Below are 24555 nucleotides of genomic sequence, written 5' to 3'. Positions count from 1 at the left end.
GTCGGGGTTTTGTCAGGTGAGATTAACAGAGAAGCTAGGGGGTCAAAGTTATTTTTCCGCAGTAAATTTGAGAAGTAATTTTTTACTATAGCGGTCTTTTCAACCTTCTTTTTCCTTCTCAGTAGAACTTCTCCCCACTCATCTTCTCAACATCGCTTTCTGTTGCATTTTTCAGGGGCCAAAGAAGCAGCAGAAATGCGTTCATGCTAAGGCGCCCGTAATTGATAAAGATTATATTAACCCTGCCACAGTCATTGCCATTTGCTTCCTTTTAACTAGAATCAAACATCAAGCTAAGGCTTTGGTTAGGTGATAATGACTCCTGAGGTTACATGCCTCATGGGCAATAAGCTATCTGACTAGCTTAGCAATAAATTTACAAAAGGGAATAAAATTTGGGAAGGAAAAATGGCCTCCAGAGTAAGGGTAGAAGGACGAGCAAAGTATGGCAAAGGAGCAAATGGCTCAGCCAGGAAATGAGCGGTAGGGTTGGTGCTGCACGGCCCTTCCTCGCAGGCTCGGTTCCAGCAGACCAGGAGATCCTAAAATTGCTGGAGGAGGCCTGGGTTGGGCTGGAAAGCCACGTCAGTACCCACAACACTGAACTCACCAAGGTTGCACAGAGGCTATGGAAAATGTTGCCTGGAATCTATTGATCATTAAATCCCAGTCATTACCATACTCATGTGTTACTGGGTGACCTTGAGCAAATCACCTCTCTTCTTATAAAATGGAGATATTTTGATAATACCTGCTCCTAGCCGCTTTGCTTTGGGAATTAAATGGGATAATGCATATAGTCAGCACTATACCAAAATGCAAGAACTACAAGAGTCAGTGGCTGCCTCTCTGTGACCACTTTCTTTTACAAATACTCAAATATTAATATATTAAGGACCAAAAAAACCATAATCATTTTCTAATGGTAATCTTTTCAAAAAGTAGGTAAAGTTTTATTTTTAAATATTACTATTAATATGAGTCGAACTTCATGGCACAGAAGAATTTCTTTTTTTTTTTTTTTCAACTTCTTTTTTATTTATTTTTATTTTTGGCTGTGTTGGATCTTCGTTGCTGTGCGCGGGCTTTCTCTGGTTTCAGGGAGTGGGGGCTACTCTTCGTGGTGGTGCGCGGGCTTCTCATTGCGGTGGCTTCTCTTGTTGTGGAGCACGGGCTCTAGGCACGAGGGCTTCAGTAGTTGTGGCGTGCAGGCTCAGTAGTTGTGGTTCGCGGGCTCTAGAGTGCAGGCTTAGTAGTTGTAGCGCACGGGCTTAGTTGCTCTGTGGCATTTGGGATCTTCCCAGACCAGGGCTTGAACCCATGTCCCCTGCATTGGCAGGCAGATTCTTAACTACTGTGCCACCAGGGAAGTCCCCAGAAGAATTTCTTAGCAATGACCTTTCAATAAGTACTCACCTACTTTACCTCCAATGTCGGCCCTAGTCAAAATTCTTATACCACCAAAGCAAAATAGAAAGAGAATACAAACTTAATAGCAGTTTGAAGGTGAATAGTAAGAATGACTTAAAATGTTTTCTGAGGTACAGTCTGAATTATGCAAAGTTAACTTTAAAAACATCTTTATCCATTGATATACATGAATTGCTGTGTTAAAAGCTTTTCTAGCTACCAATATGCATGCTTTATGGAAAGGAAATACTAGTTCACTACCTTTAGTAAATTAATGATAAAATAACATTTTAATTTGCAGGTTGAGAGTTTTCAATCAGTTAGAAGATGAATTGAATTCTCATGAGCATGAACTATGTTGGCTGAAAGACAAAGCTAAGCAAATTGCTCAGAAAGATGTAGTCTTTGCACCCGAAGTCGACAGGGAGATAAACCGCTTAGAGGTTACCTGGGATGACACCAAAAAACTAATTCATGAAAAGTAAGTAAAAAACTTCTCAGTTTTTGTTTTTAACTTTCTACTTAATTTATGACATTGGGCCATTGCCTGTTGATTTGCTTTGGTGTGATCAAGAGTTTAGTATCTTTTGCCAACTTAGGTATTGTGTCTATTTAGTAATATTAAAAATTTAGTCCTACAGAACTTTGTTGGGGAAGTTGTCTTGAGATAACAATTACATACAAAATTTGACGCTTAAAATCCAGAGTTGTCAACAGTTACATAGTGCCACCAGGAGAGTCTTAACCCCTGATTTTCTTTTTCATTTTGTTGTATTTGTTTGTAATTGAGGTATGTTCTACATACGGTAAAATTCATCCTTTTAAGTGTATACCCTTAAACTGTAGAAGTTTAACAAACTCATGCAGTTGTGTAAATATCACAACTATCAAATTTCACAGTAACAGTTCTACCACCTGAAAAAATTCCCTTATGTCTCATTGTCATCAGTCCCTCCCCTCACTCCCAATCCCTGGCAACCACTGATCATTTTTCTGTCTCTGTAGTATCATCTTTTTCAGAATCACACATAAATGGATTCTTTCCAGTCTGGACAATTGTAAATAAAGCATATCTAAACACTCATGGTCATTTTTTGGTGTATACGTAAGTTTTTACTACACTTGGTTAAATACCTTCTTTTACTTAGCTCAATGCACATTGTGATATGTATCCACAGAGTCCAATCTAGTTTTATAGCTGAATGACATTCCGTTTACCAGGTGTACCACAGTTGATCCATTCACCAACTAATGGATATTTGGGATCTTTCCAGTTTGGGCGACTACAAATAAAGCATCTGTAACATTCATATTTAATTTTTTATGTATTCATAAGCATATGTAACATTCATATTTAAATTTTTATGTATACATAAGCATCTTATAAGCATTTTATGTATACATAAGCATCTGTAACATTCATATTTAAATTTTTATGTATACATGTATACAATGTATATACATTGTATATACATATTATATACTGTAGACTATTAATATAGGCTTTTAAAAATTTAACCATATTGAAAAAACTTTATTCCATGTTATTAAATATTCTCCTAAATTGTGATTTGTTATAGGTTGCACAGTATTCAATCATAAGAATGTATCACAATTTATTCACTTTTTGGCCTATTTTTAACATTTGGGTTATTTCTAAGTTTTTTCCTATTACAAATAATGGTGTGAAGGATACAATTTTACCCAAATCTTAGTGCACACCTCTTTCTTTTGAAAAATTCCTGGATGAAGAATTGTTTGCTCAAAGGCATTTTACTCTTATGAACAAAAACTCTCTTATATTTTGACGATTCTTGGGGGATTCATATTTAATGAAAATTTGTGTTCTTAAAATGGAAAAGAAAATCTCATATGTACTTTAATTTTTAAAAAAAATAAATTTATTTATTTATTTATTTTTGGCTGCTTTGGGTCTTTGTTGCTGTGCGTGGGCTTTCTCTAGTTGCGGTGAGCAGGGGCAATTCTTCGCTGTGGTGTGCAGGCTTCTCATTGCAGTGGCTTCTCCTGTTGCGGAGCACAGGCTCTAGGCGCATGGGCTTCAGTAGTTGTGGCACGCGGGCTTCAGTAGTCATAGCACGTGGGCTCAGTAGTTGTGGCTTGTGGGCTTAGTTATTCCACGGCATGTGGGATCTTCCCGGACCAGGGCTCGAACCTGTGTCCCCTGCATTGGCAGGCGTATTCTTAACCACTGCACCACCAGGGAAGTCCCTGTACTTTAATTATTGAGCAGTAGTTTTTGTTTGTTTTGGTTTTTGGGTTTTTTGGGGAGGAGTGGGTTTCCTTCCCCTCAACTCACATACTATGAAGTAATTAAATCACAGATAATTTTTTTAAAAATTTAACAGATTTTGTTTTAATGACTAGGTGGATTCTTCATTCATGGAGAACATTTTGGACATTAGGGTTAAGTCAGATTGGCCAGAATGCTTTTGACATCAGTAGGTGGAAATAGGTTTTCCCTTGATTCCAGCATTTATCAGAGTACCCTTATGTAGTTATATATCAGGTCCAATCGTGGGGGAACTCTCCCCTATCCTGATATGTGACAATAAATGATGTATTTTCTTAATCATTACAGCCAGGGTCTATGCTGTGGACTTATTGACTTAATGAGAGAGTATCAGAATTTGAAGTCAGCTGTAACTAAAGTCCTAGAAAATGCCAGCAATGTGATTGTAACCAGAACTACTGTAAAAGATCAGGAGGACCTTAAGTGGGCTTTAGCAAAGGTAATAATTCAAGATGTATTTATTTTATTAGACTTTGTTAGTAGATTTGTTTTTACGCATAATGCATTCCCTATAAAACTCTTGTCAGTATATTTAGATATAGCTAATTCATGCTGACAAGCTCAACCTTTTCTTTTAGGAATACTTATATTCTGGGATTCTAGCAATTCGAGAAAATTATGTATGTCTGTATAGCTCATTATTACCAGTGGTTTCTGCATCAGGTCAACCATGAATTAAATTTCTTAGAGGCAAATGGTCATAAATTCTTGACATATCTCTGGTTGTTCTATTAATTAAGGAAACATTTATGTCCATAGCATGCAACTGCCAAGCATGAAATGTGTAATAAACAGAAAGAATTGGATGATTTTACCAGTAAAGGAAAACAGTTGTCGTCTGAGCTGAAAAAAATTCACAGTGGTGATTTCATCTTGGTGAAAACAGACCTGGAAAGCACTGTGGACAAATGGCTGGATGTAAGCTCACCACCTGGAATTCTATGAATAGTTTATATATTCACATTTCTCAGTCACATTTTGGGGCAAGGATTATTCAGGAATGTGACTTCCTTTTTTAACTTTTAATGCTAAATTCAAAATGATACTCTGAAAAAAATAGTGTTCACATACAATTTAGAAATAGTTAAAAATTATTTGCTTTATTTTGTTAAATTGGCAGATTTTCTAGAACTTCATTTGATAGCTTCCGTCATAACATATTTATAACTCTAAATGTTTTTCTTTTCTAAACCTTGGGATCATGGATAAAATAGAAGAATAATTTATAAACATCTTCCAGAATATTAAACAATAATGGATAATAATTTAAAGTAATAAGACTATAATTGTGCATTGAAAAGCATTGGACTTGTAGTTTACATCCTTGGCTTTTAGTTCTTGCTCTGTCATTTGCTAGCTATGTGCCCATACAACAGGTCACTCGATCTCTCTGGAACTCTACATCTTAATCCATACATATTTTACATTGTTTTCCAGCTCATAATTCCTGTGACTCTGTCGCTCTCCTGTTATCAATATTTAGGTTCAGAAGTTTAACCTACAGTGGATTCCCTTACTTAAGCTAAATTACTGAAGTTAGATATTGATGTTTGCATATTATAATCAAATAATTTGGGGACTTCAGAGAACCTTATCTGCCTCCACTTTTAAAATGGCATTCTTATTATGGGAAGATTGTTAAGCAGTACTACTATTAATACTTTAACCATATGCAGAGTAGGTTGCTCTCCTGTGCATTTACTTATTCTATAAATATGTCCAAGTCTAATTATGCACATTTTTATATCTCAGCATTACAAATAAAAGGGCTTATTGTGTCATTTTCAAAAATATATACAGTACTGCCCTAGCTAGACTCCTATCCTGTAAAATTAAACCTTAGAGTGAGTTATATTACAGTAGACTGCAACAGACCTGTTATTGTTTTCCAATTTACAGATGAAAATCAAAATTCAATCAACTCTCCTAATGACAGAAATACTTTATGTAATGGTTAGCATTTACTTGAGCCAGGAGCACTAATTCGATTATAATAATTTTTGTAAAACTTTGTTTTTCAGTCAGAATATGAAGGAAGCATTGACATATTTAATACTTGGGTGGGCAAAGAGCATCTGAAAGCCTCAGATTTAATGATATGGCCTCTCTTTTCTATCCCAGATATCAGAGAAAATTGAGGAAAATATGGACAGGCTGAGAGTAGGCCTGTCCATTTGGGATGATGTACTTACAAGTAAAGATGAGATCGACGGGTGGACAAACAATTCTGTTCCACAGCTGACCAAAAGCATCAGCAACCTGAATAACAGCCTCAAAGCAGAAGAATTCCTGAAAGAATTTGAGGTAAAATGCCTTTACCTTCATATGTGAGCTTGTGGTACATCATTGACCAGCGTATAAAAAATTGTGTCTTTTTTTTTAAAGCTCATTCTTCCTTTCAAGACACATACTATACTCAATATTTTGTAATAACCTATAAGGGAAAAGAATCTGGAAAAAATATATATTTGTGTATAACTGAATCACTTTGCTGTACACTTGAAACTAACACAATGTTGTAAATCAACTATACTTCAATTTAAAAAAGAAAGAAAATAAACCACTGGAAACAAAAAGTAAAGTTCATTCTTCCTTTCAAGACACATAATAAGTGTAATAAAACTCTTTACTGTCTTTTGCTGTTTACTTGAAAGTTGATTCGGCTATGGATAAGAGGGATGTTTTCTTTTTTGCATTTTTATCATTTCTTAGTTGGGGCTCTTAAAGTATTAGTAGAAAAGTAAAGATTCATAAAATCTACAATTTGTCCCATTCATCTGAGATTATGGCACCTTCCTATCGGAAAACCAAATTGAAAATGTTTTTAATCTAATGATATTTAATATCTATTTTTTCTTCATTCAAACAAAATGTTTACTGAGTACTTACCATGGGTCCTGAACATTTAACTTAGGTGCTGGATTCTTCCATTGGCTTTGCAGAAGTGGAAGAAAACTGGAGATTGGAGGGTCACAGATTTCCACGGAAAGTGGGCTTTTAAAGTTCTAGTGGCCAATTTATTTTAAATTCCTCTTTTAAACTCCCATTTCTTGCATTCATTTATTCATCTGCTCATCAGATTCCCAATGAGCACCTAAAATATGGCAGGCACTGTTTTGGGCACCGAGAATTTAATAGTAAAACAGACAAAGTCACTACCCTTATGGTATTTACATTACAATATATATCATATGTAAAATGTCAAGTGGTAATTGGGCTATGATGAAAAATGAAGTAGGGTAAGGGGAGATAGAGTGACCAGAGGTAACCTGTTTCACAAAGCAGGGGACTGACTGTGCCCTCGGTGAGGGAAGAGACTGTTCACATTCTGTGCTCCAGGGCCCAGTGCTGGGCCTGGCACACATATGGAACATGACAGACACGTGAAAGATGACTGCAGTCTGAATAAAATGTTGTTGAATCATCTGTATTGCCTAAGTTATCAGCGATATTTACCGAAAGAACATTCTATAGGTTGTTTCTATTTCTAAGAGCAAACATAAGCAGAGGGAATTATCCAGACCAAAAGTACAGTCAGGAGAGGGATCCCACAGTCTCTTTAGTTGTTACCTTTGATGTTAAATTAACATAACAGCTCAAACAGTGGTGTGTACTGGAGTACAGCTTGCACCAGCTCACAAAAGTCACTACGTTTTCAGGAATTTTGTGAGCCAGTGATAAACACAACCATTGTTAAAAATTATTAAAAATTAAATTGTAAATAACTGTACCATTAAGTTGTATTAAAAATGAAAGTGATGAATTCCCCAAACTTATCACTTCCTAATTATTATTTGACCATTACTGTTATCTGGCTCTTGAGTTATTGACACTTATTATATACATATGATGGAAATACTATAGAACGTGTACACCTGTATGGTGCTTCCAACTCCATGTCCTGTGACATCATGCTGTAGCTCAAAATGGTGGTAAATGGGGGCTTCCCTGGTGGCGCAGTGGTTGAGAGTCCACCTGCCGAGGCAGGGGACATGGTTCGTGCCCCGGTCCGGGAAGACTCCACATGCCGCGGAGCGGCTGGGCCCGTGAGCCATGGCCACTGAGCCTGCGCGTCCGGAGCCTGTGCTCCGCAACGGGAGAGGCCACAACAGTGAGAGGCCCGTGTACCGAAAAAAAAAAAAAGTGGTGGTGAATGCTACGGATCAGGGCCAGCTGTTCAACCAGCCTGGAGGATACTCCTACTACTGACCTCTGGGATCCAGGGAGCCCGTGGGCCTCAGCCACGTTCATTATGTCCAAGTTCAGTCACTCACAGAGGTGGGATTTTTATGCTATGCTCTGTGATGCACCAGCTAGTAAAATCAGTGAGCTGGATTCAGCCTGGTGCCCGACAGTGTCGTGGCTGCTGCAGTGCAGGAAATGAAGTTTAGGTGCATAGGGGTGATTCCTTAATTTCCCAGGCTGCTTCTGGGGAAGGCCAGTGGGCCTGGCAGGCAATTCATTAATCCTTACTGGGCAAGTAAATCACTTTCTAGATTGAAGGCATCAGGAGGTTTGTTAGTGTCTACAAAGCACCAAAATACCACATTTAAGTTGAGAGGGATACTTTATTAAAATGTTCCTTCCTGGAGCAGCCGCAGGGCACAGGGAGATCAGCTTGGTGCTTTGTGATCACCTAGAGGGGTGGGATAGGGAGGGTGGGAGGGAGACGCAAGAGGGAGGGGATATGGGGGTATGTGTAGCAGATTCACTTTGCTATACAGCAACAACTAACACACCATTGTAAAGCAATTGTATTCCAATAAAGATGTTAAAAAAAAAATGTTCCTTCATGGGCCCAGATAACTAATGAAGTTTCCAAGCATCTAATTTGTTCCATAATGATTCTTTGATTATTCTTTCTTCTTCTTGTGTTAGCGTTGGTGCCAAAAAAAAAAAGAAGACAAAAGTCAAAATGTTAGATGTCAATTTCCTAATTAACCTGATTTCTATTTAACCACCCTTTAAATTTCTATTTGAAATATTTCTTCTGTATTACATATAGTCTACAGTAATTAAGAGGCACTCCTGTTGTGTATTTGTTTTGAAATGCTTTCTCAAGACTTTAATGCTGCCATAGTAGCCAATGATATTAATGCTAATAGATAAACGACAGTCTGTTGAAAATCCCCGCTGACTCAAGACTTTCGGTTAATGTTTAATTTTTTCCAGGAGCATTTTTTTCCAATAAAAGAGGGTGGGAAGAAAGAAAATTCTGCATACTTCCTCACATTCCCAGTGAAAGTTAATGGTGACATTTTTCCACGTTCACAAATAATGAGAGTCCTCAGAAAATGAAGCCGAGTTTTGGTTTTAGTTTTTTGTTTTTTGTTTCGTTTTGTTTCGGTTTACCCTGGGTTAAAGTTGGGGCTTTTTGACAGAGTTAATGCTTGAAATTATTAAATGCCAAGTATAACATGTCACTGTTTTGATTAGTTATGTTTTTCCCCTTTGTCTTTTATTTTGCAGTCTGAAGTTAAAAAGAGAGCATTAAGATTAGAAGAACTTCATTCCAAAGTTAATGATCTTAAAGAATTAACTAAAAATCCAGAAACACCACCAGATCTTCAGGTAAGCACTCGATCAAGTTTGTAATAACTCTATATACTGTACATTCTCAAAAAAGTGTATATATATATGTCCATATATATATACACACACACTTTATGTATTTATTTACAAAGTACATGTATATGTATATGTGTATGTGCGTGTATATTCTTATTGTTATCATTGTAATTCCAAGCAAGCACGTAGACGTTATCAGATATGGGGGTTAAAATATTAACATTTTTAGAATTCCTTGTGCTAGTATTAATAGCATATTTCCAACTCAAATATTATAATAAGATTAGTTCCTTTTTTCCTTACTAAATTTTGGAAGTGGTGGCATCCAACTTGCCTCATGGACCATTTTAAGCCTACACAGAAACAGAAACCACATGTATGAATATTGATATTCTTATTGACATTTTTCTAATCCATTTACTTAATAATGGCGTTTGAGGGATCACGATCCCAAATCTCCCTTCAAGGCCCTTTAGATGGCGCACGTCCACAGGCACCGGGAGACAGGCCAGGCAGACCAGGTCTGACCAGGCAAACTGGGCTGCTTCAGTGAGGGAGCCTGGGAGCAGCCAGCACTGGGCTTGGGGCCAAGGGTTCTAACTCATTACTTTAAGCTGTCTGTTTGTTGCTGCCCTCATCTTCTCTCTTCCTGTTTCTTCCTTATCTACTGTTTCTTGCTAACAAGTCAATTTTGTTTGATCACCTATACTTATCCTCTGACCCAAGGCTGTGTATCCCTCAGTTAGTGTCATTGGTGGATGATATACTTGTACCAGAAGGTTAGAAGTTTCACCTGAAGCAAGAATAAGCAAAAGAGATGCTGATCATGCACAGAACTGAAAAGGAGAGCTTGTGTGTATCAGGGGCATACACGGGTAACAGCTGGACTTTGCCAGAGTGAAGATGGAGGCAGGGTTTTGAGAGAGAGCTTCTGTTGTTCTCTGGTTTCTCTCTTACACACACACCCCTACCTATACTCAGGGAGGAAGTATGGGGGTGCCTGCATCTTACCTCAAAATGAGAAGGATTTTGACAGTACCGTCTAGAGAGCATGGCATATGCCCCCTGCAGCTGGCAGACACAGGAGTCTAGTATCTAACTCCCACCACGTAAGACCTTAAGGGTGAGAGACAGGCTGGCTGACTGCTGATGTATTTGCCAAAGGAGAAATGATTGTTTTGAGTGGCCTGCAATCCCAGAGTCATCTGGGATGAAATGCCAGCATGTGACCTCTGGCCCAGAAATGAATTATGAAAGGAAAGGAGGAGGAGAGCATTACTTGTGTGCGTCTCAGGGTACCTAAGAAGGCTTTCTGGGGGATGAACAGGCCTCGGCAGCTAGGAGTTAAAGAGATGTACAAAGTCAGCGAGTAGAAAGAATGTGAAGAAAGACCAAAAAAGGCACTTGGCCTCTTTCTCCACTGGAGGCTTCCTGTTTGCAGCTAGTCTGAGCTGAGGATAGGAAAAAACATCTTAGCTTTCAGTTCAAAGTTTTGATTATTAAATGGGACTAGATGTTCTAACTGAGGAATTGAAACTGCTTTGCAGTTGATCACGATTATAAGTCCTTTTATTATTATGCGTGGGGCTAGAGAAGTTCAGGGCCCTCCCAAAATCAATCATCCAGGGAGGAGAGAAGAACTAGCCTCACCGAATATTTTAAATAGGAGATAAAAATGACGTTGCTCCATTATAAAATCCCCAAGTGGTGCTTGTCCAAAGTAGCGACTACTTCAGGGCGAAAAGTGTGTATTTCCCGGGAGAATGAAGAGCAGGTTTTTGGTCCCCAGCTTGGTTACTCCGTGTAAGTCGAGCTCTGCTTTGGAAATGGGATCTCGTGGATTCCCTGGAACCTCAGTCAAAGCTTCCACTTTAAAAAGCCCAGTGTTAACGGTGATCCTCACTCTTTCCATTTTCCCATTACTTAAGATATTTGGCAACTTGTACCCACTGATTTTCCTTCTTAGAAAAGTTGAATTAGCATCCATGGTTAGGCTTCTGCGATTTTTACAGTTAAGCTGCAGATGAACGAATCCTACCGAACGAATGCTCTGGTCTTCACAGATTTTAATGAAATCTTACTTTATGTTTAGTTTATAGAAGCCGACTTAAGGCAGAAACTGGAGCACGCCAAAGAAATTGCTGAAGAGGCAAAAGGAACCTTGAAAGAGTTCACCTCTCAGAGTGCACAAGTGGAGAAGTTTATTAATGACATCGCAACCTGGCTGACAAAACTAGAAGAATCGTTGATAAACTGTGCCCAAACTGAGACTTGTGAAGGACTGAAAAAAGTGAAGGTAAGTCATAAACTATCACTAAGTGTTTACATTTCAATACTAATATTAATTCTTCTGTTTTTTGGTGACTATAATAAAAATGTAACCTCTGTTATCAATTACCCATGTTAACACCAAACCAACTAATTCATGATACAGGAGACAGCAAAGCAAATAACAGATGGAGAACTGAATGCAGGTGGTAAGAAACCAAAGACAAATATTCTAAAAACAGAAAGCATGCATTGCTATAGGACCTACTCATAGGTTGTAGTCGTTGAGATTTTTTTTTAATAAAAAGGTGGGAGCCTATAGAAGAACTGTTTGAATTTCTACACATTTTCAAACTTGAATGCCTAGTAGTTTTTCATCACTTAATTACTTTTATTGGTCAGCATGACTGCTTTCATCCTGACATATATATATATATATATATATATATATATATATATATATATATATATTTTTTTTTTTTTTAAGTATGCGGGCCTCTCACTGTTGTGGCCTCTCCCGTTGCGGAGCGCAGGCTCCGGACGCGCAGGCTCAGCGGCCATGGCTCATGGGCCCAGCCGCTCCGCAGCATGTGGGATCCTCCCGGACCGGGGCATGATCCCATGTCCCCTGCATCGGCAGGCGGACTCTCAACCACTGCGCCACCAGGGAAGCCCTGAGGGATATATTTTTTAAAAATGGTTGAGAAAACAACATATGTGCTCTGTGCTCTTTTAGCATATTTTCTTACTGTACTTGAGACTAAGGACCTACGCTTTTAAAATTAACTACCGGTGCTTTTGTTGTGGCCTGTGATCCTGAAACAAAGCCCAAGTAGCCCAAGGAAGATGTGAACATAGGAGGGTGACTCAATTAATATAATAGCTTCTAATCTACTAACTAAACCCAGGATCCTGGGCTGGAATCCACAAAGGCCTTTTCAATTTGCTTGAAATCCTAAACTATAACCCCAATCCTAGCTACCTCTCAACAGTGTTTGCTGTTGTTCCCAAGGAGAACTGGGCAAAATTCTGAAAGAATCAACACAAATCTATCACAAATACTCAAAAAAAAAAAAAAAAAGTCCAACAAAAATATATACATTATTGAGTGGATTTCAACAACATCAGTTTCCAAAAAACATTCCAGAGTGGAGTGTATGGAATATTTCTCTTGAATGTGATGAATATCCTTCACGGCATATTTTTATTCTGTAGGAAGTACAAAAAGAACTTCAAAGTCAGAAAAGCAACATCAGTGCCACCCAAGAAAATCTCAATAGCTTGTGCCGCAAGTACCATTCAGTGGAGCTGGAGAGCCTGGGCAGTGCGGTGACGGGGCTGATGAAGAGACATGAGGCTGTGAGCCAGTCCTGCTGCAAGACACAGGCCAGCCTTCAGGATTCTCTGGAAGAACACTTCAGTGGTGAGCTCTGACAGGTCTTAGCTTGAACAGTTTGTTTACAAGACACAGTCCAAACCAAATGCTGCCTAGAAACTGCCAGAAAACTTTCCACAAGGGTAGCGTTTTAAATGTGTGTGTGTGGTGAGGTTTGAGCAATCGGATTGTTGTGGTTGGGCTCTCACCATACGCAGAATTCTTCCTTTTTCTCCTTAAGAGAGTAGGAGTCCGCCATCTTGAGGAATCTGAACTCCATCTGGATTTTCTGTGTGGAGCTCATTTATGTGGAAAATGAGTCCCACCGCTATGATGAAGTGACACGGTAAACCTGGATCTTAGGAGAGGCTGTGAAACAGCAGCCATGTAATTCAGGAAATTGTTGGTCATATATGTCCCTGACTCGGCCTCCCACACAGTTGTGCCTCTGCTCTGGTGTGAATGTAAGATGCTCTAAGTCAGCGGTGGGCAGAGGAGATGGTTCTTCCCTTTGCCATAGGAATGGCTTTAACGCCTCTAGAGCATTGCTCAATCTGACATAATCAGGCAATTATCTTTCTTTATCGAAAGAAACACAATGGGAAATCAAACATGTCAGAAATATGAATTTCTTTTCAGCCTTATATCTGAGATAATTTCTCAGTTCTACCATGAACAGTCATGATTATAGATCATACTGTATTATATTCTATATTATTATCGTTGTTGTTTTCTTTCTGGAATATTTGTTGTAAGGCAAGATGCAATGGGCTGAAGGCCAGAATTAATTCATTGTGGTCATCCTGGAAGCTCTTTCAGTGTTTTGGATGTATTTCTTATTTTCATTACTTTCCAAAGAGTCTATGCAGGAATTTCAAGAGTGGTTTTCTGGAATAAAGGCAGCGGCAAAGGAATCATCAGATAGAACTGGGGACAGCAAAGTTCTGGAGGCAAAGCTCCATGATCTTCAGGTATGCAAGCTGGCACTGCTTTTCCTTCTTCCCTAAACTGCACTCAAGTGCCTTCAAGTCAGACCTAAATCATCTATTTCCCCAAACCTTATTTTCTTCAAATTTTTCTTCTTCCCTAACAGAATGAGGTTTCTTGACTTGAAAGGAGATAGTTAATATATGAAAAGTAAGTTGAGAAAATGTTAGAATTTCTAGATCCCTTTCCTCTCTTTTTTAGCCTGTTGATCATTCTTTGGAATTCATTCAGAACTAAACCTGATTTCAGTTTTTATAGCAGTAAAAGCATAAATAATTGTATTTATTTAACATCATTATCATGAAGGAGTTTTAAGAAAGAAGACATGGCTTGTGTATTTTAATAACCTATCATCTAAATTTGGAGCTACAATATATTCAAATAAAAGCAATAGATATTATAGATTTTATAGGTGTTACAGACAATGAAAAATGTATAAATTCTGGTAAGGGAAGGCCATTGTGACGCAGAGGTAAGAATGATTGGCAGGAGCCTAGGTTCAAATTGAGTTTTGGCCAGCTTGTTCAAGCGACTGATCTGAGCAAAGCACTGTTTTAAGTCTTATAAAAATAGTTTTAGAAGTTAATGAGGAGCATGAGAATTTTGTGGCCTAATGGGTGATGGCAATTATGTAGATAACTCATTAGCAGTCAGGGTAGGAAGAGCATTATAATACAGGAAGCGGTTTTGCAGGAGGCTTGGTGAATTCAGATGTGGAGTTGTCCCCTTTGAGGCTTGAGATGCAGTGGAATTCCACGAAGAAAAGTCTGAGTGACGATCACAAATGCCACCGTGGAGCTCAGTGGAGAGGCAGGGGTGGCGCAGCAGTCCTGGGCTTCTTGTGCTCTGTTGAAGCCACGCCCATATGCATATGATCTTCCAAGGAAGAGGTGCACACCAAGAAAGTAAGGGAACTGAAGACAGGGGGTCAGACAAGGAGGAGGGGTGGAGACAGGTAACCATGTGAAGAGGTGGAGCCTGGACCAGATTGGGATGGTGGGAATGGGGAGAGACTGAGCACAGACCTTGATGAGAGCATCATCCTTTCCAGCTCAATGCTGCTCGCAGTTGGTCCTCAGTGGTTCCAGTGACTGCCTGGCACCGTCCTCCGTTCTGAGTCTTGATTATATCCAATTGTATACATCATTCTCACTCCAGCCTTGTTAAAGGCCTCTTCCTTTGGGCTCTGTTTTTCTTCTCTTGCTCCACTTTCTCCGGTCAGAACTGTAATTAATGCTCCCATGCAGCAGGGTCTTTGAATAATAACAAATATTTTCTATTACCTTTATTTCCCGAAACAGAACCTTTTGGACTCTGTCAGTGATGGGCAGAGCAAGCTTGATGCAGTGACTCGAGAAGGGCAGACTTTGTATGCACATTTGCCTAAACAAATTGTCAGTAGCATTCAGGAGCAAATTACAAAGGCTAATGAAGAGTTTCAAGCATTTCTGAAACAATGCCTTAAGGACAAACAGGCTCTTCAAGACTGTGCTTTGGAACTTGGGAGGTAGGTTGTTTTGACAAGCGTAGACTTCATCATACACAGAATATATTTTCAGGATTTAAAGACCCATTGGGAATAAACAAAAAATATTTGAAACTGTGAATTTAAATTATAATAAATTTTGACCTTAAGTACATGTTCATACTAGGACAATAATTGATTGCTCAAACTCTGATGGCATCATTTGGCTTTATTTTCTATATAGAAAAAGAAAGGAATTATATTCATTAATAATTTTTAATGGCATAAATGCATGTATTTTTTTGTCTGTTTGGCTAAATCGAGATGTTAGAGTTTTGACACCCAGGTTTTAGATCACCCAAGTCCTTTCCTGTGTCTCCTTCTGCTGGGTTGGAATTATGGCAGAAAACACTTATTGTATTTCTCTGAATCAAGATTCCAGTCAGGAAGCTATGTCAACAGGGGTGAATATAAAATTAGAAAGAAAAAAATTTTCTATTGCTAGGAAAAGAAAGATGTCAGTATAATCAAAATGCCTTTTTGGTTGGCGAGTAATGTGCCTGACTCTTGTCAAGGTTTCTTAGAGAATTTACGTTGTTTTCAAAACTTAAGGGCCCTAGAGCTCTTGTGCCACATTCAAATCCCCATAAGGTACAAATACACAGAGATGACTTTCCCTTCTTCTCCCAGGGCTTCCACTGCCCCATTTATCCACTGGCCCCAATTCAGGGTCTTTGTAGTAAGACACAAACTTGAGTGCCCACTGACATGGGAATGTTATCTTGTTGGTAATTATCAGCTATAATTACCAAGGAAATCAACTCAGCAAGATGAGGTGCTTCTTTTTTTTTGCTTGTATCTCAAGAGAAATGTCCAGAATTTGTCATTTTGTTACTGAAATAAGGGATAATTTAATTGGCTTATTGTCGAGTTTTCTTCTCTACTTGAAAATTCATGAGATCTTAATTGCCATAGACATTGTGACCTCAGATATTGGAATTTATTTACTATAATGAGGATATTAAAATTTCTCTAAGGTGTGTTTGTTTTCTTTAGCTTTGAAGATCAACACAGAAAACTGAATGTTTGGATCCATGAAATGGATGAAAGATTAAGTACAGAAGACTTAGGAGAGAGTAAGCAACATATTCCTGAGAAGAAAAACGAAGTCCATAAAATTGAAATGTTTCTGGGAGAACTGCTGGCTGCAAGGTAGGGTACAGAAGTGGAATAGATTCTTTCCCTACTAACAAGTGTTTGTTTGTCTGGTTGGTTGGGTATTTGGATTGGTTGTTGGCTGGTTAGTTGGTTCGTTGGTGGTGGTTATGTTTCTATCCCCGAATGTCTGGCATACAAATGATTGTGCAGTGTTTCTGTGGCAGTGTGGTGATCTGGAGAGAGCATCGGGTTGGAGGTAAGGAGCTGGTTTCCAACCCAGTGACATCTCCCTTTGCTCAACAAATTGGACAGGCCACTCATTTCCTATATTTCTTGATATTAGCTTTTAAGCATTGTGATAATAATAATGATAATAATAAAAAATATATTTTCCTCTTGGGGGTTATTATAAGGATATAAGGTGATTATAAAGATACCCTTCATTTACAGAAATAAATGAGACCCCAATTACCATATATTCTTCACACACATCAGCCTCCAGCACCATTTCCAATCTACCCCATCCTCATAATATTCTTAGTAAATCAAAAGGTGTATGGTCATGAAGTCTGGCTGTCCTAGAGGTTCGTTTTGTCCACTGCAATATTTGTCTCCTTATTGCTTGCCAACTGAGCAAATGTTTCTGACTCCTTCTCAGGCAGAGTTCTCTGGCCTATGCTTTGGTCTCCACCACTTTCATGGCTTTGCTCCCTCAATTTACACTCCACCCCTGGCATTTTCAGTTGCTTCATTGGAACTCTTGCATTGGAAGATAGAACACTTTCCACTAGGGGAGGGCAGCTTGAGCCAAAACTCTTTTAACTGTCTCACTGTCGTCTTGCAGAGCAGATACACTTTGAGCAGCAGAAGGCTGGTATCCAGCCTGCTTGATCAACCAAATCAGCAACCATGATCAACTGAGTAAAATTTGCCTAATTCATATCATACTCATTCCGTTTCCTCTGAATCCTCTTTTTGGTCAAGCATGCTAAGTATTCCTTGTCTTGAAAAAAACAAGCATACAAACACGTATACAAACAGAACCCATACTGACAGCTGTTGTTGGTGTGCTAGTTTGATGACTATTATAAAATTTCCCTGGAATGTTTTGGTCCCAACTCTTTACCATGAGCCTTTACCATGGGGTAAACACTTTGTTGATTTTGCTACTGAACTCAGGTTAGGCTTCTCATCACTCAAGAATCCAATACTGAGAGACAAGTGTTGGGTAAAAGGAAAGATGGCTTTATTGAGGAAGCTGGCAATCCTAGGGAGAAGGTGAACTCATGTCCCAAAGAACCAACTCCCCCCACTGCCGATCAGAGGGCAAGAGCTTTTAAAGGAAAGCTTCAAGGGTGTGCGAACAGAGACTATGTTCAAAACAGTACAGTTAGCTTCTAGAATCATCTTGAAACTGATCACGCAGTAAGTAGTCTGGTCGGTGTCATACTGATTATTTTAAGCACAGTTAATTTTCAATTCCAGGGTCAGTTTGTTACAATTTCCTTGAGGCCAGTGTCTGGAATTGTGCAAGCCACATATTCAGTACTGCTCAAGATGGAGCAGCTTATGTCATGGCTACAGTCTGGTCACCATGCAGTTAGCTTTTTCCCTCTGGTGGAGGTTTTAGTATCTGCAAAACACCTCAGGAATGTGCATCAGACACTTATGTATCTTCAGGGAGGAACTAAAGATTCTGTGACTCTACTGTCCTAATCGTTAACTGTTTGAACCTGCTCCTTTGTGACTCAAGGAGGCCTGGGAGACTACAACTTTCCTATGAACAAAGAGACAGGGGACACAGAAGGGCTTTTTTACCTGGGAGGGCCCCACAAGGTCCTGCTCAGTTTCAATTTTATAAACCCCACCCCAATGGTGAGTATCTCAAGGCCAGAGACCATCAGGTCTTTATCATCTTTATCTAGTATAGTGCCAACAATAGAAAATATTTGCTGAATTAACAGAATAATAGCATTATTCTAACTCTATAACTTTCTGAAAATTACACTGCACTTTATTTACTTTTTAAATCTTGACTCTTGTTTAGGTACAGTATTACATGGCCAGACCTACTTCTCTGCTCCTTTCAAACATTTGAAATGACTTTACATATTCTTCCTGAGCTATTACTCTCTGATATTCCAAGACCAGAGGCTAAGAGTCCTTAGGTGTATTTGCTCCCAGCTTCTTTAGCGCTGGCTGCTTCTCCAGATGATCCTAATGTGCTCTGCTGGTCTCCCAGCTTCTCCAGCTGAGTCATCTGACTTCTTTCACTTGCTTGCCACTTGCTCCCCCCAGTCCTTTGGATTTTTTTTGTCAAAATATTTTCCAGTACTTTGCATATCTTGGGGGGATGTCCTGCATTTTTCAAACGAACACCAAACTTGAGAATCATTGAATTTTTATCATCCATTAAGCAATTCTCCTCATGGTAACAAGTGATACCTGTCATCTTGAATTATTATTTAACTCACATCTTTACTTAAGCCACCTTCATGTCTCACCTTCATGTCTCAAGCAGATTGCAAGTAAAAGAGATGTATTTTAAAGAATATGTAATGTTGTATAAGTCTTATGTATCTCACAGAGGCCCATAGGATGCTCTTTACATAGTAGGAAAAAAAAAAAAAAGACAGTGTAGGAGATGGGCTTCCTATTCTTTTTCTAGCATTCACAACAGTTTGTGTTATGTCATCTGTACTCTCCCTTCTGGTATCCCAGGCATTTCCTGATAGATGTGCTGATTGGAATTCAGACATCCATGAAACAAGATGAAGCCTACCCAGCCACATATGATAATGTTTTCCCTTGACCTAATTAACATAACCCCAAACTGAGATGAGAAAAGTTCCCAAGATACAACAAAAGAACCCATAAGTATTCATAAGATGGCCTTTTGAAAGAAACTTTTTTTTTTTTGGCATTTTATCTCTGCCAGACATCATGCTGGGTCCTGGGATATGAGATGAATGTAACAGCCTTGGCTTCTAGAAGGTGAAAGCCTTGTGGATTGAGACAGACAGAGTGTATGAGGTGAGAGAGTAAGACAGGCAGAGGGCACCCAGAAGAGGAGTCATCATGATGCTTCCTGGGGATGTGATAACTGCACTGAGATTTGAAGGGCCGATCAGAGAAGAAGCAGAAGAGAGCAGAAGAGTTTTCACGAAGCAGGAGTCTCCGTGTGTATACAATAGATACACAGCATTTGGGGAATTTCAGGGAGCTGTTTATGGTTAGAGCATTAGCTAGGAATGGAGAAAAGTTAGAGATCGGCTTGAAGAGGCAGGCCTGGGCCATTTCCTGAAGTGAATCCCTAACAATACAGTGGGCTGGCATCTAGGCATAGCACAGAGTGAATCAAACCCCCCATGTGAATTGACTACATTCAGAGAAACCACAGGGAACGAGGTAGCCAGCCCTCTGAGGGTCCCCAGCATCCTCACCGAAAGGCATGTCAGCTGTGAGCTCTTGTCTGGTCACTGCTCTAATGTCAACAGTCAGTTGTCACTCCCCTGTGCTCCAGAATGTCAGAATTAAATTTTTGTTTGTTTGTTTTCTTTAGAGAGTCTCTTGACAAGCTTTCCCAGAGAGGGCAGCTTCTCAGTGAAGAAGGCCATGGCGCTGGGAAAGAAGCCCGCCTGTGCTCCCAGCTCCTCACTGACTATCAGAACTTACTCCGAAGGACCAAGGAGAAACTCCGGAGCTGCCAGATGGCCTTGCAGGAGCACGAGGCCCTGGAGGAAGCGCTGCAGAGCATGTGGTCCTGCGTGAAAGATATGCAAGACAGACTGGCCTGCGCAGAGAGCACCGTGGGGGGCAGAGACGCCTTGGAGAGACAGCTGTTACAAGTGCAGGTGCGCGGGGTGCCGGCCCGACACGGCTGCCTGCGGAAGACTTTGAGTAGATTCACAAATGCTTTAGTTGGGTCCTCGTTGTTCTGTGAGCCTCCACGTGAGGATTATGTAGGCAAATGGAGAAACTGGGCAAAAAGGATTTGGAGGGGTCATTTTTCTCTTTTGTAAAGGAATATTTTTGTTCAAAGAGCTTTAAAATAATTTTTGAGGTTTTTTAGTAAACATTTAGCAAACATTATGGAAAAGCTACTGTACTCTAAGCACTATGCAAGTTGATAGGAATATAGAAACAAAAATTAGTCCTTGCTTTCCAGGAGTTCAGTTAGTGGGAGACACCAACCTGTGAATTGTTACTTGCAGTGCAGCCTGTATGTAGGGGCCATGACTGAAGTACAAAAGAGGCTACCAACCCAGCCTGCAGTCAGCGAAGGTGACCTTGAAAAGCAGAAATGAGCCAGGCAGTGAAAACGGGACTGTTAAGTTTTTGACAGGTGTGTCTTCATTTTCGGAATGACTTCTTTTTTCTCTGATGCAAAATTCAGTAAAGTTCCATTTCTAGGCTAGTGACCCAAAGTTTTCCAGGAACTTAAATCGGAGTTCATCTCTGACTCCCAGACTCCCGGACATCTAACATTTAAGTAAGGTGTTACAGTGCAATAGGGCGCAGAGTTTGACGTTGTTGTTGTTTTTTCATTTTAAGATGAGTAAGGTGTGCCCTACTTTGATTCTCATGGGAAACATAGCCGTTTCTCAAAACATCAGGAGGTTTTAGTAATCCTGCTGACAAGTGTTCATTCTTCCTTCATAGGATATTCTCCTGATGAAAGGTGAAGGGGAAGTTAAATTGAATATGGCCATTGGCAAAGGGGAACAGGCCTTGAGAAGTAGCAACAAGGAAGGTCAGAAGGTAATCGAGACTCAGCTACAGACGCTTAAAGATGTGTGGGCTGACATCATGAGCTCCTCCGTCCATGCTCAGAGGTACAGAGCCTATGTTTAGTGTATCTTTGCCTGACTCAAACCCAGTGGCTTAGTAAAATGATGGTGCAGCGCTGAGGGTATCCTGCAGGAGAGTTTCCAAGCATATTATTAGAGCTAGTTGTGTGCATGTCTGTCTTCGCCTAGACGGTATTTTCTGTAACTGCAAAGGCCAGTTTTGTTTGTTTGTTTACTTACTTTGTGTGTGTGTGTGTGTAATATTTGCATCTCCCGTAATACCTCTCATGGAATCGTACCTCCTTTCAATTCAGCAAAGCAAGGATATGTGGTCTTTAACAACTTTAATAACTTTTTGCTTTTTAAGGGAAATTAAGTCATTGGCAACTATTAGGCTTACATATAAATCTTTTTCTCAACTGAAGTAATATCACTGACACTGGGGATATGGAGGTATGGGGAGAGTACTTGACCACCCCGGCGATGGGGTATCCTGGCATTTAGCGTGAGGCCAACCTCCTGCGTTGCGTGGACACCCTCACACCAACATCCTCCAGCTCGCCCAAACCCCCTGCGCTAGACGCTGATGAGAAAGTAGAGAAGATACGGATTGTTACACCAGGTGTTGTTGTTGTTGTGTTATATTTGTGAGTGGAAGACTTGATCTTCCTCCCTCTTCTCCGAGTATCAACAAATAATCTGGCTGGCTCATTGGACAAATGACTTTCAAAAGTCATACCAAAATACCCAAACCCGTTCCAGGAGCCACATTCTAAAGGTTATATGTTTGATCACTGAAGAAGTGTGTGCTCAATATGATCTTAATAAATAGATGAATAAAAGATTAAAGTTCATCCCAAAACAAAACAACACTGCAGTGACTCACTGCAGTGTAAGCAGTGAACCATGGTTACAACTAAAATTTGGGGAATGGTGCTTTGTTTTGTTTCCTTTAAATATGGAGCGTAGGTGGTGACTCCCAAAGTCAGCAGGACTTGAATCTTCATCAGAACTCATAATGGGCAGCAAAGAAAAAAATCAGATCCCATGAGTCTGTTATTCTGTAGAGCAGACCGCTGGAGCATGAACTAAACTTCCCAATGCTTGGCAACGGGCCAGCTTCATAAAAGTGAATAGGAATACGGGTGAATATTTTCCTGATGCTAGAATAAAATGTTAAACACAAGAAGCAGATTCAAATCCTTGATTTCCCTCTTTCAGCAAGAAATTACATTTGGCAACTGCATTCTGAGTAGTTGCAGGGCTCAAATTATTGTGCTAAAATAATGAAACTGAACAAGGTAGGTTTTGCCCTCTAAGTGCTCGGAGGCTAGGGTAGGATACCTTCCAAAAATAAAAAACTGACTCAGATTGTGTTACTGAAATGCTATGAGACTGTGGAAGAAGGCAGGGCTTGGGGGTAGCTTCTGGAGAATTGAGATTGATTTGCACCTTCTAGAAAATTCTTTGAGGAAAGAATAGGGCTTTCGGGTATGTATGATGAGGTTTCTATTGATGTAAAAGGAACAATTTGAGCAAAAGGAACAATTTGGAAGTACATTCACCACAGATATAACTCCAGGATCATAGGATTATATGCAAGGGAGGGTGTGAGGGGTCACTGAAAGTGAGTTTTGAATAGTTTATAAAGCTGAATATTGGAGGTGTTTTAAAAATGCCAGTCTGGAGAGCCTTTTACTTGACTGACTGGAGAGCTATTTACTTGACTCTTACTTACGCGACTTCAGTGACTAAATTTCTTATATTATTAATGCACTGAACCTTCATTCCTTCACACATTCAACACAGGAGCCCTAAACATTGTGCATTATATCCTTAAGTGAAAAATCAATCTAATTATATTATTTACCCAGAAAGAATACCTTACATTTTGAACTCCTGTCACTAAATAATCATCTGACTTTAATAAGATAAACTGAGTCCAAGAAAATAAAGAATTGATGTATATTAAATAAAATTTAACTGATGCCCCAGAGCTGATGTTTTCTCAATGTAACACATATATGTGTCTGTTCATTTAGACAATTAGCATTTGGAAGACAAATCCTCAGATGCATATGTGACTACAACATCTTCAAGTTTGACATAGATTTATTTTCATTCGAAGGAACTGTGTTGTGGGTCAGAGGAGTCATGTTTCTCCCTGCACTTAAAAGCAGTGTTTTCATCACTTCAATAGCATTCAGTAAAGCTTACATGGCTGCAATGCCCTCGTGATTGGTTTTTAGTAGAGATGTTAAGATAACTTATTTTTATAACATGTGACATTAATTCTAGCACTTTAGAGTCTGTGATTAGCCAATGGAATGACTATCTAGAGAGGAAAAACCAGTTGGAGCAGTGGATGGAATCAGTGGATCAAAAGGTAGAACATCCCTTGCAACCGCAGCCGGGTCTGAAAGAGAAGTTTTCCCTTCTGGACCACTTTCAGTCCGTCGTATCTGAGGCGGAAGGTCACGCCGCAGTCCTGCAGCGACTCACTGCCAAGGCCAGGGAGCTCTACCAGAAGACCGAGGATGAGTCTTTCAAGGAAGCGGCTCAAGAGGAACTGAAAACCCAGTTTAATGATATAATGACCATTTCCAAGGTTAGTGCTTTATAGTGAAGAAAAAAAACTTCAAGGTTCAGGTAAAGAATACACTATGGGTTGAATTATAGAAGAACTGGCTGCTCTGAAACTATGTGTACCTTTAGTGAACAGGTATTACATAAAGGGTCATTTCTCACCAATGAATGCTCATGAATTTTTCTCTTTCTGCAATTTTGGGATTATTTTTTATTCTTTGGTTTTTCATCTTTTCTCCACTTAGAATGTTAATCAACCCACTTCTTTTCTTTGTAAGATTGCCTGAGACTCAATTGTCAGTGTTTAGAGTTCTTTTTCTTTTGCTGCCACTTAACATTTGTTGTATTAAAGCAAGTCTAGTTACCTCCCAGGTTTCAATCATGTACCAAGTATTTTGTTTATTTCTCATTTTAGTAAAAACTGCATTTTCCTGTTCTCTAAGAAATAGACTCCTTCATGTAATATCAAGGTTTTCTCTCAGTTCTATCTCTGAATTATTACTTTCTTCCTGAGTTTTCTTTTGTGTATTTGTGAGAATGTTAAAGAAAGTAAGGGAGAAGTTTTTTCCCCCCTTCTTGGTTTTACTTTTGGGAACTATCTTTGTATTATTAATACTACAATTTTTAACATATGTGT

General features: G+C 39.4%; 1 protein-coding gene across 16 annotated transcripts in view; it reads left to right on the top strand.

The window, feature by feature from the left end:
• The window catches only part of SYNE1 (spectrin repeat containing nuclear envelope protein 1), a 453644-nt gene that overhangs the window by 185471 nt on the left and 243618 nt on the right, over positions 1-24555 (top strand). For all 16 annotated transcript variants that reach the window (XM_029223419.1, XM_029223418.1, XM_029223413.1 and 13 more), the window contains 13 exons: positions 1712-1891; positions 4010-4160; positions 4481-4639; positions 5843-6025; positions 9191-9292; positions 11382-11585; positions 12773-12980; positions 13791-13903; positions 15221-15426; positions 16441-16596; positions 20105-20396; positions 21205-21377; positions 23631-23940. In XM_029223419.1, coding sequence (XP_029079252.1) covers positions 1712-1891; positions 4010-4160; positions 4481-4639; positions 5843-6025; positions 9191-9292; positions 11382-11585; positions 12773-12980; positions 13791-13903; positions 15221-15426; positions 16441-16596; positions 20105-20396; positions 21205-21377; positions 23631-23940 — 2437 coding nt within the window. The remainder of the gene's footprint in view (positions 1-1711; positions 1892-4009; positions 4161-4480; positions 4640-5842; positions 6026-9190; positions 9293-11381; positions 11586-12772; positions 12981-13790; positions 13904-15220; positions 15427-16440; positions 16597-20104; positions 20397-21204; positions 21378-23630; positions 23941-24555) is intronic.

The sequence above is a fragment of the Monodon monoceros genome, unplaced genomic scaffold (assembly GCF_005190385.1).
Source record: "Monodon monoceros isolate NGI ecotype Baffin Bay Population unplaced genomic scaffold, NGI_Narwhal_1 Super_Scaffold_15, whole genome shotgun sequence".
Taxonomy (NCBI): domain Eukaryota; kingdom Metazoa; phylum Chordata; class Mammalia; order Artiodactyla; family Monodontidae; genus Monodon; species Monodon monoceros.
This window is presented reverse-complemented; position numbering and strand designations above follow the sequence as displayed.